This window comes from Loxodonta africana, chromosome 7 (genome assembly GCF_030014295.1).
Source record: "Loxodonta africana isolate mLoxAfr1 chromosome 7, mLoxAfr1.hap2, whole genome shotgun sequence".
NCBI classification, from domain to species: Eukaryota; Metazoa; Chordata; class Mammalia; order Proboscidea; family Elephantidae; genus Loxodonta; species Loxodonta africana.
In genome coordinates, this window is record NC_087348.1 from 127846570 (window position 1) to 127867381 (window position 20812).

A 20812-nucleotide genomic window follows, 5' to 3' on the forward strand; every position below is an offset into this window, starting at 1 on the left:
TTGGAGCGGCTGTGGGTTAGAACCATTGACCTTTCAGTTAGCAGCCGAGTGCTTAACCACTGCTGTGCTTAACCACTGTGCCCCTAGGACACGTCTACTAGAACAGGGATAGGTAAACTTTTTCTGTGAAGATACAGACTGCAGACTATTTTAGGCTTTGCAGATCATGCCGTCTCAGTTGGACTATTCAATTCTGCCCTTGTAGCATGAAAGCAGCCATAGACAATATATAAAAAAATGGATGAGGCTGTGTTCCAATAAAACTTTGTTTACACAAACAGGCAGCAGGGAGACGTGGCCTATAGACTGTAGTTGCCAACCCCTGCACTACAATATAAACTACACAAAGGCAGAGGTCTTCTTTGTTTCATTAACTATGTACAAAAAGCATCTAGAACAATGCCTGCTAAACAGTAGACTCTCAATACGTATTTGTAGAATAAACTGCTTCTTGAATAGGAAAAGAAGGATTTCAAACATCTATTAAATCTCTGTTCCATTTAATTCATATTTCTAGAAAAGAAAGGTCATCACAGAAGTACTCAACTTATGTATACCTTACATCCAAAAGCTGACCGGAAAATTAAGATTAAACTATGAAACATGGTTGGACAAGTCTCCAAAAGAATAGTGAATCCATAATGTAATTCGATTGCTGTTTTACAGGAATATAACAGAGAAATTTTTTATAGGGAAGAGAAAATGAGTTCCAAATTCAAAATGGAGCCTCTAGGAAAAATTTCATCTTATTATTATCTCAGTACCACGAAGGCCCCTCTCACTACTTTTCCCACAGGGTATGAGAAGCCCATGAAAGGCCTCTCTTGGCAGATTCTAATGGTATCATAGCTGATAATACATAGCAGAGGGCTGGAAGGTCAGGAGGAAACATTCATTTGGGTAAACAAAGAAAAATCCTCTACAAACAAATGAGCATTTTCTAGACCAAGAAGAATGAAAATAATTTCTTCTTTATTTGTGGAATCAGTTACTTTGCCTTTGGCCACTCATCCAAATGGTCTCTTTTTTAACTGAGATATGCAAATTAATGAAGATTCTGAACATTAGAGTATTTTCTTATATGAGGGGGAAAAATGATACTTACCGACTTCCTGATATCTTTTGAAGAGAGATCAATTAACTTCTTGTTCATGGACCACTCCTCATCAGATTCCATTATGGCTTTCTAAAAAATAACCATTTGTTAAATGAAAATATATAAGCAAATAAAAACAGACAGTTTAAAAATAAAGTCACATAGTGAATTAATTACATAATATACATGGTAGGTCATTATTTGAAACTGAAAACTTCTTCACTTTTTACAATTCTATCTTCAGTACAGATAATATTCTTTTGCTCATTCTTAACTCGTACTAACCTCAGCTCAACTTTACATGACAATGTAAAGTTTTACAAAAACAATCCTTAATAAGACCTAGCATTTTAATACTGAGCATAATTTGTAAACATAAAAGTTCACAAACTCCCTACCACATTCATAGAAATCTACTCAAATTCATTTTGTTTTACTGCTCTGCTTCCAAATATCAAAAGAGTAATTTATATGCTTTCTGGCAACCAAAAACTTGAACTATTTCTGCCCACATAACATAGAAGTAAAAATACAAAAATGCAGGGAGAAAAATACATAGAAATGGAATTCTAGGGCTTTCTAGGATAAGCAATATGACTACTATTTATGATAAAGAAATATTTACTAGAAAGAAAAGACAGGGTGATGAATATAAAATGATCTCATTATTGTACAATATTGTTATTACCGAAACAAATTTTACAGATAAAATTAACATTCAAATAAGTACAATTTAAATACATCAGATACACTGCTTGGCTTGGGCTGCATGGTTTGATATTATAATGCAGAACAGTCAATATAAAATTGTAAACCAAATCAAATCAAAGCAGCATTTTGAATGATCAAATAAAAGGTTTAATGTAAAGGAGAAAAGTGATATACAACTGTGTTAAGAGATGACATTTCTGTCATCCCACAAGAACAACAGTGGCTGCTGTGCATGGGTCCCTGTACCTCAAATGCCTCTAGTCACGATCATCTAAGACTCTGTTGAGGGAGTACCAAAAAACACACTGAAAAAGTATAATCTCATTCTCAGTTAAGTTTAACATATGACTGGAATGGGTCTTTGGGATTATCTGGTTTATTCTCTTACACTTTAATAGTATAATTCTTGAAATCAAATAATCACATTGTTTTTAAAGATTTCCTTAATCTTAATAGGTTTTACAATTCTTTTTATTAGAATTTATAGTCCAAAATAAAAAAACTTTCCATCTTATACTGTCCAAATACTTAATCCCCAAAAATCTTCAATCACCATTCACAAAATATTACATTGCTTTTTCTTTGCATATGTTAATATTTCATATATGGTTCTATATTTATGCATTTGTATTGTTGTTGTTGTTGTTAGGTGCTGTCGAGTTGGTTCCGACTCATAGCGATCCCATGCACAACAGAACGAACACTGCCCGGTCCTGCGCCATCCTTACAATCGTTGTTAAGCTTGAGCTCATTGTTGCAGGCACTGTGTCAATCCACCAGAGGGTCTTCCTCTTTTCTGCTGACCCTGTACTCTGCCAAGCATGATGTCCTTTTCCAGGGACTGATCCCTCCTGACTACATGTCCAAACTATGTAAGATGCAGTCTCGCCATCCTTGCCTCTAAGGAGCATTCTGGCTGTACTTCTTCCAAGACAGATTTGTTCATTCTTTTGGCAGTCCATAGTATATTCAATATTCTTCGCCAACACCACAATTCAAAGGTGTCAACTCTTCTTCGGTCTTCCTTATTCATTGTCCAGCTTTCACATGCATATGATGTGATTGAAAATACCATGGCTTGGGTCAGGCGCACCTTAGTCTTCAGGGTGACATCTTTGCTCTTCAACACTTTGAAGAGCTCCTTTGCAGCAGATCTGCCCAATGCAATGCGTCTTTTGATTTCTTGACTGCTGCTTCCATGGCTGTGGATTGTGGATCCAAGTAAAATGAAATCCTTGACAACTTCAATCTTTTCTCCATTTATCATGATGTTGCTCATTGGTCCAGTTGTGAGGATTTTTGTTTTCTTTATGTTGAGGTGTAATCCATACTGAAGGCTGTGGTCTTTGATCTTCATTAGTAAGTGCTTCAGGTCCTCTTACACTTTCAGCAAGCAAGGTTGTGTCATCTGCATAACGCAGGTTGTTAATGAGTCTTCCTCCAATCCTGATGCCCCGTTCTTCTTCATATAGTCCAGCTTCTCGTATTATTTGTTCAGCATACCGATTAAATAGGTATGGTGAAAGAATACATTTGGATTAGTCCATAAATTCCTTTATACTGCATTCAGGTCAGCAACAAACACATACTATTTACTGTATGTCCAAAAATGTATGTCAAGGTCAGAAATTTGTTTTATTTTTACAAATAGTATCATGAGATATTAAATACTAAAATTTATGCAATAAGTTATTTCAGCAATTATAATTTGTACTATCTGTATGTTATTATCTTTGACTCTAGTGTATTTCAGTAAGTTTTCTATAGTTATGACTACAATTCTGACTTGAAAGTAACTGAAGGTAAAACCCTGATTTCACATGAGAAAATAAAATAGAAATAATTTACCATTTGATAGTATATTCATACTTGTAAGATCAAAATCTGAAATTTCTTTCTATAGAAATTGATACAGCGGAATTTCTTTGTGTGTGTGCTTTACTTCATTTCTTTATATGACAAAAACTTGACGTAAGTGTATGTGAAAAAAATACATGAATGAATCAAGACAACTGTATTCATAAAACAACTGTAGCAAAAAATAAATGTGCATGTAAAGACCATATTTAAATACCTTAAAATAGATGGGAGCCATATCACCCACTTCCTTTGGGAGAGGAATGCACTCATAAACCATATGATATTGTTTCTTCATGTTCATATTAGTTTCTAAAAATATGCAATCCAACCCTTTATCTTCAAACATCTTTACCAATGATTTTCTGAACATCTGAAGAAAGAATGACATGTAGGTAAATAAAGCACTTACAGGATATTCATTATACGAAAACAATAAAAAGTATAATAAAGCCCTTTAAAATAAGAAGTAAACAATGTCTGAACTCCATATTACCTTATACTTTACTTTCTCAATCCACTACATAATTTCATGTATTTAAGCAACATTTCTTCCAGACTGAAGCTACCTCCACATAGTTTATGTATCTATAGGAAACAGTTCCCATACACAAAAATGAGAAAACAGATAAAATCGAATTAAGTGGTAAAATACACAGAACTAACAGTAAAATCATAGGAAAATATCCATAAGTCAAAAGAGTACTCTGAACAACAGGTATCTCAAAATCAGGAATAGACAAAAAGCAGGATTCACTTACAAATGTTTTCCTAAGCTCATAGCATCTTCATTTATTGGCTCCCTTATATGTCTGCTGACCCCTCACTTGTATATTCAGGCAGTCTCCTATTTTCTATATAATGCAGCTCTACTGTAGCGGTTAAGAGCTCAGCTGCTAATGAAAAGGTTGGCAGTTCAAATCCACCAGCTGCTTCTTGGAAACCTTCTGGGGCAGTTCTACTCTGTCTTATAGGGTCGCTTTGAGTCAGAATCAACTTGACGGCACCTAACAACACGATTAAGTATAGAAAGTCAAATATACTAAGATGAAAAGTAAGACGGTTTTCTTTTGACAAAGGGCTAAGCATTACTATAAAATTCCAATCTTTAATTCCATTTAATTACTTTTTTGCACATTGCTATGCCTGAGGGACAGTTGTTTGTTGAGGGTGACTGGATGAAGCTTGGACATGTGGTCCAGGGTGTTCATATGTATTCACAGAACATCCTTTGCAGTGCAGGACTGAGCCAGGGGCTAGGAGATGGGGAGCAGGCTGCAGGCTGGGTGCCAGAGGCCAGCTTTTCCTACACTATCACATTCTAGTGTGAAACTCAAAGGTATCTAAGGATTCTAAATTCAAACTTGGCCTTGTAGTTGTTGTTGTTGTTAGGTGCTGTCAAGTCAGCTCTGACTCATAGCAACCCTATGCACAACAGAACAAAACACTGCCCGGTCCTGCGCCATCCTTACAATCGTAGTTACACTTGAGCTCATTGTTGCAGCCACTGTGTCAATCCACCTCGTTGAGGGTCTTGCTCTTTTCCACTGACCCTGTACTTTGCCAAGCATATTGTCCTTTTCCAGGGACTGATTCCTCCTGACAACATGTCCAAAGTATTTCAGATGCAACACTGGCCTTGTAGGGCATTATGAAAATATATTTGTCTAAGTAGGAGGATAAAACATATCTTATTTAAACTTTGCCAGCATGATTTATAACTTTAATATTTCAACTAAACTTCAAGATGATTACAAATTCAGTTTTAAGAAATAATACACAGAGATCCCATGTACCATTTACCTAGTTTCTCCCAATGGAACTATCACATAAAACTATACTACAGTATCTCAGTCAGGATACTGACACAGTAAAGACACAGAATAATTCCAGAGCCATAAGAATTCCTGTTGTTGGATTTTATAGTCACACCCACTTCCCTTCCATTTCCCTCCCTACCTCCCCAACCCCAGTTCCTTACACCTTGCGATTAATCTGTTCTCTCTTTCTTTAATTCTGTCATTTTAAGGATGTTATACGAATGGAGTTGCATATTCTGGGATTGTCTTTTTCACTCAGCAGAATTCTCTGGTGATTCATTCAGGCTGTTGCAGGTATCAATAGTTCATTTCTTTTTATTGCTGACTAGTATTTCTGGTATGGAGGTACCAAAAGTATATTTACCCATTAAAGGGCATCTAGGGTATTTTCTGTTTTCAGATATTTCAAATAAAGGTTGCTTTCAGATATTTCAGATAAAGGTTCTCTGGAATAAATGCCCAAGGGTGCAATTGATAGGTCATATGGCAGTTGAATATTCTATTATTTTAAGAAACCGCTGAACTGTTTTCCAAAGTAGCTGTACCATTTTACTTTTCCACCAGCACTGTAGGAGCAATTCAGTTTTTTCCACAACCTCGCCAGTATCTGGCGTTGTCAATATTTTTTTATTTTATATTCTGATAGCTATGTACTGATAAACTATGTGGTTTTAATTGCATTTCCCTAATAGCTAACGATGTTGAACATTTTTTCATGAGCTTATTTGTCACAGTTGAGTGTTGCCATGTGCTTAAAAGAAGAAAACCATTTTACTCTAAAACAGAAGGGGCTGTGCTCAATAAATTCGAAATGCCTCTTGTGGAGTATGCTTTGGATGCTCAGCTAGCCACAAGCGGGACAACACAACTTAATGGTTGATGGTTGAAGCTGTCTTGCTCCATAAGCTCAGGTTCACCCCATCATTATCCCCGGACTAAGTCTATTTCATACAACTTGGACTTCATCTTCTCTTGACAGGAAAATGAAACCTGTTACAACATGCCTACTCAGGGATACCTATGCAGCCATTCCCAGTAACTGAACTAGCCAACCGGATTCGAGGAGGGGTTTGTGTATACCGGTATCACCCAAGAATGAATGGCTAGGATGACTCACTAAGCACAAAAGGTAGTGCAAACTCACTGACAAGCTGAGGTTCTGGGCATTGACAGGCCACAGGGCTGGTTGGCAGGCCTGGGGCAAAACTGGAGAACTTCATCCTTGGGACCCTCCTGCCTGCATCCTTGGGACATTTCTCACGGGAGGCTGGTAGAAGGGGTGAGGCATTCCTTTCTTGAGGCCCCAGGTGCCAATTACTTTAGCCACGCCCTGCTCTCTTCCAGGCTGTCAGAGACCCTTTACTCTGCCTTGTCTTCTTGGGCAGTTCACGTTAATCTCAACAAATGAGCTTGGCTGTGTTCCTTCTATATTTTGTTCTCTTAAAAGATTCTGGAATAATTGGTATTATTTCTTCCTTAAATTGAAGAATTCTGCAGCGAAGCCCTCTGGGACTGGGGTTTTCTTTGTGGGACAGCTTTTAATTATGGATTCTATTTATTTAGTAGATACAGAAGTATATATACTTCTATTCTGTTTAGTTTTGGGAAGTTGTGTTTTTCAAAAAAATTAGTCCATTTTATCTAAATTGTCTAATCTACTGTCACAGTTTGCTTATAGTATAATAAACTGAACTTTTTAGAATCTGTTAAAAAAAAAAAAGAGTTGTTTAACCACTGGCACTTAAACACTGCGTCACCAGGGCTCTAGCTACATGTCTTCCAAACAGACTGACTCCAAAACACTTTCCTCAGTGTCCTGTAGCTTTCAACATACAAGGTCTACATTTTTTGTTAGATTTATATCTAAGTATTTGATTTTTTTGGAGTGATTACAAATAGTACTGTACTTTTTATTTTGATTTCTATGTGTTCATTACTAGTATATAGAAATGCAATTGATTTTTACATGCTTATCTTGTATCCTGGATCCCTGGTGGCACAGTTGTTAAGAGCTTGGCTGCTAACCAAAAGGTTGGCAGTTCAAATCCAACACCTGCTCCTTGGAAATCCTACAGGGCAGTTCTACTCTGTCCTATCGGGTCGCTGTGAGTTGGAATCAACTTAGACGGCAATGCGTTTTAGTATCTTGTATCCTGTGACCTTGCTGAACTTGCTCATTACCTCTAGTTAGAGGTTTTTATTTGTAGATCTCTTGGGATTTTCTATGTAAACAATCATATCATCTGCAAATAAGAACATTTTATTTCTTCTTTTCCTATCTGTGTGCATTTTACTTCCTTTACTTGCCTTACTACACTAGCTATAACTTGCAACACTAAGATTAGTTAGAGTAGTGAGAGCAGATGTTACCGATGTTGCCTTGTCACCGATACTAAGGGGAGAATATCTTTCACCAGTAAGTATAACGTTAGCTGTAGGCTTTTTATAAATGTTCTTTATCAAGTTGAGGCATTCCCCTCTTTCCTACTTTTCTGAAAGTTTTTATTATGATTGGGCATGAACTTGGTCACATTGTGTTCTTCACTGATTGATATAATCATTGTCTCTTTTGCCTGTTGATATGGTGCATTACATTAATTTTCCAATATTGAACAAGCCTTGCATCCTAGGGATAAACCCCACTTGGTCATAGTGTATATAATTACTTTTATATTATTGCCCAATTCTATATGCTAATATTTTGTTAAAGGTTTTTGCATCTATATTTATGAAGAATATTGAACTGTACTTTCTGGCAGCAGGTAATAGTAGCTTCTTAAAATGAATTGGGAAGTGCTCCCTCCTCTTCTGTTTTCTAAAAGAAGTGATTATATAGAAGTGGTGTCTTCTTTAAACATTTGATAAAATTCTCCAGTGCTGGACTTCTGGCCAACATGGCACCATAGACAGAACCACCATGCCATCCCCCCACAGCAAAGACCCGAAAAATTAAGTAAAACAGAGACAAACGTCATTCCTGGAACCTGAAGTCAAACAAAGAGATAAAAAACTCAGCCAAACACCGAATGGAATAAGAAACTGACAGACAACTGAGATCGAGGAGAAATACTTGCGGAGGTTCCTTATCAGCTAACACAGCATGGATTCACCATCTTGGACTCCTGTTGGAGACTGGCTGACAGGGAGCATAGGAAAGCAGCTTAAAAGAGCTCCTCACAGTAGACAGAGCACCTGGTAACCAGCGATACATGCTTTCCCACCCCACATCCTCTTCCTGCTGCTCTACCTCCGAGCTTCCTGGCTGGCTGTGGTGACTTGGCCAGCTGGCAAGTGCAGGGGCCATGCCTCTTGGATTCGCCCCACCCATATCACAGATCGGCGAACAGGGAGTACAGGAAAGCAGCTTCACGAAGTTCCCAGCAGGAGACAGCACCCGGTAACGACTGATATACGCTTTCCTAACTCCCACCCTTCTTCCCTATCCACTTTGGCCTCCTCTGCTTCCCTGCCAGCCGCAGCCTCTTGGCCAGTAGGCTACTGGTTCCGCCCCGGGCCACTTGGATTCGCGGCATCCACACTGGCTGGATCCCTGAGCTGGTGTAGCTTTCTTTTGATTTCTTCATGCCTCCCTCCACACCTCCCCCTCCTTTCTCTCGAACACCTCAACCTGTGTGCCATCTTTGCTTCTTCTTGAAAGGCTGTGAAGCCCTGCTTGACTCGGGAGCCACTCCCAGCCCGCAACACCACGCTGGTGGGATCCCCGGGGTTTTGTTTGTTTCTTCTGGTTGTTTCGCACTGTTCTGTTTTGTTTTGTTTGCTTTCTTTCTCTCTTCGCACTTGGGAGCCCCTTCTAGCCAGGCTGCACTGCACAGCCTAGGAGCCATTCCCCCAAACTGCGCTGCCGTGTAGGCGGGATCCCTGGGGGCATTTCTTTTCTTTTCTTTCTTTTTCTCTTTTTGTCTTCATTTCTCAGTTCTCATCTGTCTATACTTACCTTCTTCTCCAGTGTCCTGAATACATGGTGCTCTGTGACATCTATACCACCTCTAGCCACGCTATACTGTGTAACCTGGGAGACTTTCCCAGCCTTTGCAGCTGTACTGGTGGGACCCCTGGGGACTTTTCTTTTCTACTTTAATTTTTTTTCCAAATTTTTATCTTTTTTTTTTCTTTTTTCCTTTCTCTCCCCCCCCCCCTTTTGCTTCTCTCCATTTCTTGGGTTCTCATCACTCCAAGAGGAAGCTCCCACTGCACACTTTTTTTTTTGGGGGGGGGGGGTTTCTTTTTCCTTTTTTTTGTTTTTGGCTCCTGTTTCTCTCTCCTCTTTCCCATACCCATACTAGCTCCATACATGACACCCTCCCCCCTCTTTTCTGCCTATATCACCACACACTGAATATCACACCTCTGAGCAGTACAGGCACGGCTTACCGGAACCTGCTCAGCACTGATTCCTAGCCCACCCTGTCAGCCCTAGTACGTGCCATAAAACAACCCATCCTGGCCCCTCCCCTTCAGCTAGACCTGCCCTGCTGCACCATAGCTGAATGACCGGCCCTGCCTATTGTACAAGGAGGTGAAAAGTACTGCAACTACAGACAAGCAAACAACAAAGAACACACAGCACTCCTGCTCAGACATAACCAAATGAAACAAAAAAAAAACAGGAAGAAACAAACAAATCTACGGTCAAGAAACAAGAAAATACTGAAAATCCCGAAGACAGCAGATAGTATCAAAACATATTAATAAACAGCAGAGGATGGTTCTAGTAGGCTTCCAAAATAAAACACCAGATGACTTCCCAGTAGAAGAAAAGGCACTAGAACTACCTGACAGGGAATTCAAATCTCTAATATTCAGAACTATCCAAGAGTTGAAGCAAAAAGCAGACAAAAATGAGGAAGAAAAACAAATTTAAGGAAAAGGCAGACAAGTTCATGGAAAATACAGACAAAAAAATGGAATAATTCAGGAAAATAATACAGGAATAAAATGCCAAAATAAATTCACAACTAGAAATCATGCAAAAACAACAATTAGAAATCCAAAAGATAAACAACAAGATTTCAGAAATGGACAGTGTCATAGAAGGACTGAGGAGCAGGTTTGAAATGATGGAAGACAGGATCAGTCAAATTGAAGACAAACACTTGGATACAACTCTGTTTGAGAAAAATCAGAAACAAGAACAAAGAAAAATGAGGAAACCCTGAAAATTATGTGGGATAAAATCAAAAGCAAAAATTTGCAAGTAATTGGAGTTCCAGAACAGGGAGTGAAAACGGAAAACACATAGAGGATCACTGACGAACTGCTGACAGAAAAGTTCCCTAATATCACAAATGATGAAAGCTGACCATCCAAGAAGCTCAAATAACCCTATACAGAATAGACCCCAAAAGAAAAACACCAAGGCATATCTCAGTCACACTCACTAAAACCAAAGACAAACTCTTGAGAGCAGCTCGAGAAAAGCAGAAAGTCACATACATAGGAGAAACAATAAGACTAAGCTCTGATTATTCAGCAGAAACCATGCAGGCAAGAAGGCAATGGGATGATATATAAAACCTTGAAAGAAAAAAATTACCAACCAGGAATAATATACCCTGCAAAACTTTCATTCAAATATGATGATGAAATTAGGACATTTCCACATAACAGAAATTAAGAGAATATTTAAAAACCAAACCTACAAGAATTATTAAAGGGAGTCCTTCGGTCTGAAAACAAACAACAACAAACCACAGCCTGAATCTAGGATGCAAGATTGTACCAGCCAGACACCAAAGTAGGAAATGAGCTCTTACGGACTATTCAAAACCAAAATAATTCCAACGGGGAACCAGAGAAGTTAATCTGTAATTGACAACAACATCAGAACAATAAAAAAGAAGATAAACGGTGTAGGTATATAGAACTTTCAAATGGAGAGAAAGGCAAGGCGATATCAAGTAATAATAGACTGGTTCAAACCTAGGAAGATAAAGGTAGATTTCAAGGTAACCACAAAGAAAGTTAACAAACCTATTCAACAAAAAAAGGAGCACATAAAAACTAAGTAAAAAGAAAATCTATAAAAACAAAAGAAATAAAAAATGCCCACAAACCAAAAAGGAATTCAGCATACGAGAGTAAGAGGAAAAAAGAAATATTTAGCACCAAAAAAAAAAGGCACTACAAAATGACAACAATAAATTCACACCATAAGAAAAAAAAAAAGGCACTACAAAATGACAACAATAAATTCACACTTGAACGTAAATGGCCTAAATGCACCTATAAAGAGGCAGAGAGTAACAGAATGGATTAAAAAAAACAGGATCCATCAATATGCTGAATATGAGACACACCTTAACAACAAAGACGTAAATTTATTAAAAATCAAAGGATAGAGAAAAATATACCAAGCAAACAGCCACCAAAAAAAGAGCAGGACTGTCTAATCTCAGATAAAATACTTTAAAATAAAACCCACCATAAAAGACAAAGAAGGACACTATATAATGATTAAAAGGATGATCCATCATGAAGACTTAACCATAATAAACATCTATACACCCAATGACAGGGCTCCAAAATACATAAAACAAACTCTAACAGCACTGAAAAGAGAAACTGACAGTTGCACAATAACAGTAGAAGACTTCAACACACCACTCTCAGTAAAGGACAGAACATCTAGAAAGAAACTCAACAAAGATACAGTAGAGCTAAAGGGCACAATTAGCCAACTTGACCTCACAGACATATACAGAACACTACACTCAACAGCTGCAAAGTATACATTCTTTTCCAATGCACATGGAACTTTCTCCAGAATAGACCACATCTTAGGCTGCAAAGTAACCTTTAACTGACTCTAAAACACTGAGATAATACAAAGTATTTTCTCTGACCACAATGCCAGCAAAGTAGAAATAAACAACAGGGAGAGTGAGGAAAAAAAATCCATTACATGGAAACTGAATAACACCCTGCTTAAAAACCACCGGGTAACAGAAGAAATCCAGAGGTGAAATCAAAAAACTCCTAGAATCAAATGAGAATGAAAACACATCATACCAAAACCTTTGGGACACAGCAAAGGCAGTCCTCAAAGGTCAATTTATAGCGATAGATGCACACATCAAAAAAGAAGAAAGGGGCAAAATCAAAACATTAGCTACACAACTCAAACAAATAGAAAGAGTATAGCAAAAGAAGCCCACAGCCACCAGAAGAAAGGAAATAATGAAGATCAGAGCAGAAATAAATGAAACAGTATAGAAAAACAACAGAAAGAATCAATAAAAGCAAAAGTTGGTTCTTTGACAGGATGAACAAAACTGACAAACCACTGGCCAAACTGACAAAAGAAAAACAGGAGAGGACCCAAATAACCCAAATAAGAAATCAAATGGGGGACATTACAACAGACCAAACTGAAATAAAAAGGATCATTATGAAAAACTACATTCCAATAAATTTTAAAACCTAGAGGAAATGGGCAAATTTCTAGAAACACACTATCTACCCAAACTAACACAAAATGATGTAAAAATTTGAACAGACCCATGACAATGACAAGAGAAGAGACTGAAAAGGTAATAAAAAAAAAAAAAAACTCCCAACAAAAAAAAAGCCCTGGCCTAGATGGCTTTACTGGAGAATTCTACCAAAAATTCAAAGAGCCTACACCAGTACTACTCAAAGTATTTCAGAACATAGAAAAGGAAGCAATACTTCCAAATTCATTCTGTGAAACCAGCATAACCCCGATGCTAAAACCAGGCAAAAAAACAAACCCACTGCTGTCAAGCCAATTCCTACTCATAGCGACTCTATAGGACAGAGTAGAACTGCCCCATAGAGTTTCCAAGGAGCGCCTGGTGGATTCAAACTGCTGGCCTCTTGGTTAGCAGTCATAGCACTTAACCACTACGCCACCAGGGTTTCCAAACCAGGCAAAGGCACTACAAAAAAAGAAAATTACAGGCCAATATCTCTCATGAATATAGGTGCAAAAATTCTCAACAGAATTCTAGTCAATAGAATTCAGCAGCATATCACAAAAACAATACGTTATGACCAAGAAGGATTCATACCAGGTATGCAAGGATGGCTCAACATCAGAAAATCAATCAACAAGATCCAATGCATAAATATAAAGAAAGAAAAAAATCACATGATAATCTCAATCAATGCAGAAGAGGGATTCAACAAAGTCCAACACCCAATCCTGATAAAAACTCTCAAATAGGTATAGAAGGAAAATTTCTCAATACAATAAAGGGCATATATGCAAAACCAATGGCCAACATCATTTTTTTTTAATTTTATTGTGCTTTAAATGAAAGTTTACAAATCAAGTCAGTCTCTCATACAAAAATTTGTATACACCTTGCTATATACTCCTAATTGCTCTCCCCCTAATGAGACAGCCCACTCTTTCCCTCCACTCTCTCTTTTCGTGTCCATTCCACCAGCTTGTAACCCCCTTTGCCCTTTCATCTCCCCTCCAGATAGGAATTGCCAACATAGTCTCAAGTGTCTATTTGATCCAAGAAGCTCATTCTTCACCAGCATCGTTTTCTATCCCATTGTCCAGTCCAATCCCTGTTCGAAGAGTTGGCTTTGGGAATGGTTCCTGTCCTAGGCTAACAGAAGGTCTGGGGGCCATGACCACTGGGGTCCTTCTAGTCTCAGTCAGACCATTAAGTCTGGTCTTTTTACAAGAATTTGGGGTCTGCATTCCACTGCTCTCCTGCTCCCTCAGGGGTTCTCTGTTGTGTTCCCTGTCAGGGGCCAACATCATGCTTAATGGAGAAAGGTTGAAAACATCCCCCGTGAGAACAAGAACAAGATAAGGATGCCCTTTATCACCACTCCTATTTAACATTGTGTTGCAAGTCCTAGCTAGAGCAATAAGGCAAGAAACAGAAATAAAGGGCAACTAAATTGGTAATGAAGAAGTTAAACTCTCCCTATTTGTGGATGATATGATACTATACATAAAAAACTGAAAAGACTCCATGAGAAAACTATTGGAACTAATAGAAAGAGTCAGCAGAATAGCAGAATACGAGATAAACATACAAAAATCAGTTGGATTCCTATACACCAATAAAGATTACAATGAAAAGGAAATCAGGAAAACAATACCATTTGTAAGAGCCCCTCAAAAAATAAAATGCTTGGGAATAAATCTAACCAAGGATGTAAAAGACCTATACAAAGAAAGCTAAAAACACTACTGCAAGAAACCAAAAGAGATCTGCATAAATGGAAAAACATACCATGCTCATGGATAGGTAGAATCAACACTGTGAAAATGACAATTTTCCCCAAAGCAATTTACAAATACAATGCAATCCTGATCCAAATACCAGCAACATTCCTTAAAGAGATGGAAAAACTTATCATTCACTTTATATGGAAAGGGAAGAAGCCCCAGATAAGTAAAGCACTATTGAAGAAGAAGAATAAAGCAGGAGGACTCGCACTACTTGACCTCAGAACCTACTATACAGCTACAGTAGTCAAAACAGACTGGTACTGGTACAACAACAGATACATTGACCAACGGAACAGAATTGAGAACCCAGACATAAATTCATCCAATTATGGTCACCTAATCTTCATCAAGGGCCCAAAGTCCATCAAATGGGGAAAAGACAGTCTTTTTAACAAACGGTACTGGCAAAATTGGATGTCCATCTGCAAAAAAAAATAAAACAGGACCCATACCTCACACCATATACAAAAACTAACTCAAAATGGATCAAAGACCTAAATATGAAGCTGAAAACCATGAAGTTCCTAGAAGAAAAAATAGAATCAATGCTAGAGGCCCTAATACATGGCATCAACAGGATACAAACCACAACCAACAACACACAAGCTCTAGAGGATAAGCTAGATAACTGGAATCTTCTAAAAATTAAACACTTATGCTCATCAAAAGACTTCACCAAAAGAGTAAAAAGAGAACCTACAGACTTGGAAAAAATTTTTGGCTATTATAAATCAGACAAAGGACTAAGCTCTAAAATCTACAAGAAAATCCAACACCTCTACAACAAAAAGACAAATAATCCGATTAAAAAATGGGCAAAGGAAATGAACAGACGCTTCACCAAAGAAGACATTCAAGCAGCCAACAGACACATGAGGAAATGCTCACAATCTCTAGCCATTAAGAGAAATGCAAATCAAAACCACAATGATATACCATCTCACCCCAGCCTTACTGGCACGAACCAATAAAAAAGGAAATAACAAATGCTGAAGAGGCGGCAGGGAGATCGGAACTCTTACGCACTGCTGGTGGGAATGCAAAATGATACAACTATTTTGGAAAACGATATGGCACTTCCTTAGAAAGCCAGAAATAGACATACCATATGATCCAGCAATTCCACTCCCAGAAATACATTCTAGAGAAATAAAAGTCAACACGAAAACAGGCATGCACGCCCATGTTCTTTGCAGCATTTTCCACAATAGCAAAAAGGTGGAAACAACCTAAATGCCCATCAACAGATGGTATATACACACAATTTGAATATTACGCCAATGATAAAGAACAACGATGAATCTATAAAGCATTAACATGGATGAATCTGGAGGGCATTAAGCTGAGTGAAATAAGTCAATCACAAAAAGACAAATATTGTATGAGACCACTACTGTAAATACTCATGAAAAGGTTTACATACAAAAAGAAACAATCTTTGATGGTTACCAGGGAGGGGAGGGATGGGGAAAAACACTTAATAGACAGAAAAAAAAAAAAAATAGACAATAGATAAATGGAAACTTTGGTGAAGGGTAAGACAGTACACAATACTGGGGAAGCCAGCACAACCTGTATAAGGCAAGGTCACGGTAGCTCCATAGACACATCCAAACTCCCTGAGGGACCGAATTGCTGGACTGAGGGCTGTGGGGACCATAATCTAGTGGAATATCTAGCTCAACTGGCATAAAATAGTTCATAAAGAATATGTTCTACATTCTCCTTTTGTGAGTAGCACCTGGGGACTTAAAAGCCTGTGAGCGGCCGTCTAGGATACTCCACTGATCTCAGCTCTTTGGGAGCCAGGAAGAATGAAGAAAACTAAAGACACAAGGGAAAGATTAGTCCAAAGGACTAATGGACCACATCTACCACAGCCTCCATCAGACTGAGCTTAGTACAACTAGATGGTGCCCGGCTACCATCACTGACTGCTCTGACAGGGATCACAACAGAGGGTCCCAGACAGAGCTGGAGAAAAATGCAGAAATTCTAACTCAAAAAAACCAGACTTGCTGGCCTGACAGATACTAAAGAAACCCTGAAAGCATAGCCCCCAACACCATTAAAGCTCAGTAATGAGGTAACTCCTGAGGTTCACCCTGCAGCCAACGACTGAACAGGCCCATGGAACAAAACAAGACTAAAGTGGTGCACCAGCCCTTGGGCAGCGACTGGAAGGCAGGAGGGAACAGGGAACACAGGGTTGAGAAGGAGGAATGCTGACATGTCATGGGGTTGTTAACCAATGTCATAGAACAATGTGTATACTGTTTAATGAGAAACTAGGTTGTTCTATAAACCTTCATCTAAAGCACAATTTAAAAAAAGAAACAAATAAGTAATTCACCAGTGCTATGTCTTCTTGGTGGATTGATACTTTCATCACTATGTAATGTCCCTCTTTTCTCTGGTTATTTTTTCTGCTTTGAAGTCTTCTTTACCTGATATGACTATAGCTGCTCTGCATTCTTTTCATTAATGACTGCATGATGAATCTTTTCTATCCTTTCACATTTTCCTGCCATATCATTACATTTGAAGTGAATTTATTGTAGACAGCATACAGTTGAGTCATAAGATCCACTCTACCATACTCTCTTTTAATTGGTGTATTTACACTGCCTGATTTAATACAATTATTGATATGGTAAGGCCATTTTATTTTTTGTTTTGTTTGTTCTGGTTTTTCTGTTTCTCTGTTTTCTTTTCCCTGCCTCCCTGTGGTTACTTGAACATTTTTGGAATTACATTTTAATTTATCTAAAGTGTTTATGGGAGCCCTGATGGCACAGTAGTTAAGTGTTCGGCTGCAAACTAAAAGGTCGGCAATTCGAATCCACCAGCCACTCCTTGGAAGCCTTACGGAGCAGTTCTACTCTGTCCTATAGGGTTGCTATGAGTCAGAATCAACTAAACAACAAGGATAGTGTTTATGAGTGTCAATTTGTACAGTTTTTTAAGTGATTACTCTAGGTATTACAGTCGTCCCTTGATATCTGTGGGAATTGGTTCTAGGACCCTCCACAGATACAAAAATCTGTGGATATCAAATCCCTTATATTAAATGGCATAGTATTTTCATATAATCTGCATTCTAGGTTGCTTATAATACCTAATATAATGTAAATGTTATGTAAATAGTTGTTATATTTTTTTCGGAAACAATGATAAGAAAAAAGTCTTTTTCCCCCCCAAATATTTTTGATTCACGGTTGATTATGGATGTGGAACCTTCGGATACAGAGGGCAGACTGTATATTATATAACATCTATCACAGTCACTGGAGCTATTTTACCATTTTGAATAAAGTGCAGAAACATTGCCTTCTTTTATACTCCCTATTTACAATTGTCTTAAATATTTCCTCTACATACATTTACAACCACTTCAGATAGTGTTATAACTTTTACTTAAACTATCAAACATAATTTAAAAAAATCCAAGAGGAAAAGGAAAATGTGCATTATTTCCTTTCTGTTTATAGAACTTCCTTTAGTCATTCTTTTAGGATAGGTCTGCTGGTGACAAATTCTTATAGATTTTCTTCATCTAAGAATGTCTTCATTTCCCCTTCACTCCTGAAGGACAGTTTCACTGGATATAGAATTCTGGGTTGACAGTTCATTTTTTCAGCGCTTGAAAAATGTTGTGACATTTCCTTTTAGCCTCCATGGTTTCTGATGAGAAATCTGCTGTCATTCAAACTGTATTATTTCCCCTATTTAAAAAAAAAAAAAAAAAAAAATCCAGCTGCCATCAAGTTTATTCCAACTCTTGGTGACCCCATGTGTTTCAGAGTAGAGTTGCACATTGGATTTTCAACGGCTGTGACCTTTCGGAAGTAGGTCACCAGGCCTTTCTTCCAAGGCCCCTCTCGGTGGATTCTAGCTGCCAACATTTCAGTTAGTAGCTAAGCACTTAAACATCTGTGCCACTTTTGTATTCCTAATTGCTCGCTGAAGCATTTTTATGAGGTTGCTTTAAGATCTTTTTCAGATAACTCTAACATCTCTGTTATCTTGGTGTTGGCATTGACTGTCTTAGCTGCTGTTGAGCCAGCTCCAACTCATGGAGACCTTATGCATAAGAGAACAAAACATTACTTGTTCCTGTGCCCTCTTCATGATCATTAGTATGTTTTGAGTCCATTGCTGCAACTATTTTGTCAATCCAATCCATTGAGGGTTTCATTTTCACTGGTCCTCTACTTTACAAACATGATGTCCTTTTCTAACAATTGGTCTTTCCTGATGATGGGTCCAAAGTAAGTGAGAAGTTTCAACATCCTAACTTCTAAGGAACATTCTAGCTGTATGTCTTCTAAGACTGTGGTGTGATGGATTGCTTTTGTGGGGCCTGTCTTGCCATGGTCTTGTAACTCCCACCCAAGTGACTGGGCAGAATTGTGCAGATAGGGTAACTGTGGCCCACCAAAGGGACCAGTCAGTTTTGTCATCTCACTGGGCTTGAAATGAGCTACCCCATAGGCAAGAAGGAGAAGATACCACCACCACCAAGGAAGAACAGTCAGGAGCCACCACATCATTTGGACTCGGGATTCCTACGCTGAGAAGGTCCTGGAACCAGGAGACAGAGGAAAGAGAGCTGTTAAAACTGAAGGCAGCAAGAAGCAGCGGAAGAGACCCAGCAGCAGAGACCTGGCACAGAGACCCAGCAGCAAGAGATGGTGTGGGGGGCTTCCCAGCCCACAGAGAGAGAAAGCTGAGAGCCTTCAGGCAGAGGCTGAGGGCCAGGGAGAGGTGTGCCTGTGATCACAGCTGGGAAGAGGCTGTCTTGATGGCAGAACTGTATCCTGAGTGTTCCTGAACCTGAATTGTAACGTGTTACCTTCCCTAATAAGTCCCATAATCATGAGTTTTGTCTGAGTTCTGTGTGGCCAGTGTAATAAATTATTGAACCAAGCAGAGAAATACAGAGTGCCATGGGAAGGATGGTTGGTGTCAGAAATGGTAAAGACGGTAGAGAGAGGAGGCATGTCTGACCCTCTCCGCTTCACAGGAATCAGCCTTGGGCTGCTGATCTTGACTTTCCTTTCCCCTTGTGAAGTTAGAGGAGGCCAGACAGCCTCCTCCATGCTGTTTTTACAAAGACTGATTTATTCGTTCTTCTAGCAGTCTGCTTATTCAATATTCTTAACCAACACAACAGTTTAAACGCATCAATTCTTCTTCTGTCTTCTCTTTTCATTATTCAACTTTCGCATGCATAAGACTCAATTGAGAAGACCATGGCTTGGGTCAAGCGCACCTTAGTCATCGAAGTGACATCTTTGATTTTTAAAACTTTAAGGAGGTCTCTTGCAGCAGATTTGCTCAAAGCAATATGTCACGTGATTTCTTGACCACTGCCTCCATGGATGTTGAGTCCTGATACAAGTAGAATGAAATCATAAACAACTTCAATTTCTTACTCAAAATTTGTTATTACTCCATTATGCTCCACCAAAACTTACCTTTGCATTTTCTATTAAATAAAAAGTCTAAACTTAAATTTAAATATTACTACATGATGGTGATAAAAACCACTTCAAAGAAGTGGCTCCTGCATTTGCAAACAATATTTTTTGTTAAGTCATTTTTTACATACTCACTGTAAGAGGTGTCACAGGCTATTTGCCAGGGCATAATTAATTTGGTTGTTGTATATATACTTGAAAGCAAAATAAAAAACAAAACAAAAACTGCATTACTTTAAATATGTTGTGACTCAGATATTTCATTAGTTCATTATCCTGCAGTGTTTTGTAACTTCAAATATTTTTCCTTCATCACACAAAAAGAGCTATAATACCATTATTTGCATAAAAAAACTTGGTTTTTCCTCCCTCAATTTTCCACAGTGCAGCTGGTTTGCAAAATCTGTTAAACTATAACACAACCTGTACCAAAACGTGCCAAAGTTATTTTGGGCAGAACTAATGATTTTATCTCTGCGTTTGTCAGAACACCTATAAAATATCTTACATTCATGTATTCAGTATCTGTTGAACTGAATAAATTTCTATTTTATCCACCTCGAAGTTTTTCATCAAGTATCTTAAGTTGTTAGAGAAAAATTAT

The 20812-nt window shown here is 38.2% G+C and overlaps 1 protein-coding gene across 5 annotated transcripts in view; it reads right to left on the reverse strand.

The window, feature by feature from the left end:
- The window catches only part of CWF19L2 (CWF19 like cell cycle control factor 2), a 163909-nt gene that overhangs the window by 17170 nt on the left and 125927 nt on the right, over positions 1 to 20812 (reverse strand). For 3 of the 5 annotated variants that reach the window (XR_010322512.1, XM_010595432.3, XM_064288868.1), the window contains 2 exons: positions 3882 to 4037; positions 1106 to 1186 (listed from right to left, as the gene is read on the reverse strand). Coding sequence is in view for 3 of the 5 variants with exons in the window: in XM_010595432.3 (XP_010593734.1) it covers positions 1106 to 1186; positions 3882 to 4037 (237 nt within the window). In the remaining 2 variants the exon portion in view is untranslated. Of the gene's footprint in view, positions 1 to 1105; positions 1187 to 3881; positions 4038 to 18441; positions 20120 to 20812 lie in introns of those variants that run through there. The other 2 variants (XR_010322513.1, XM_010595433.3) reach the window with 2 other exon arrangements.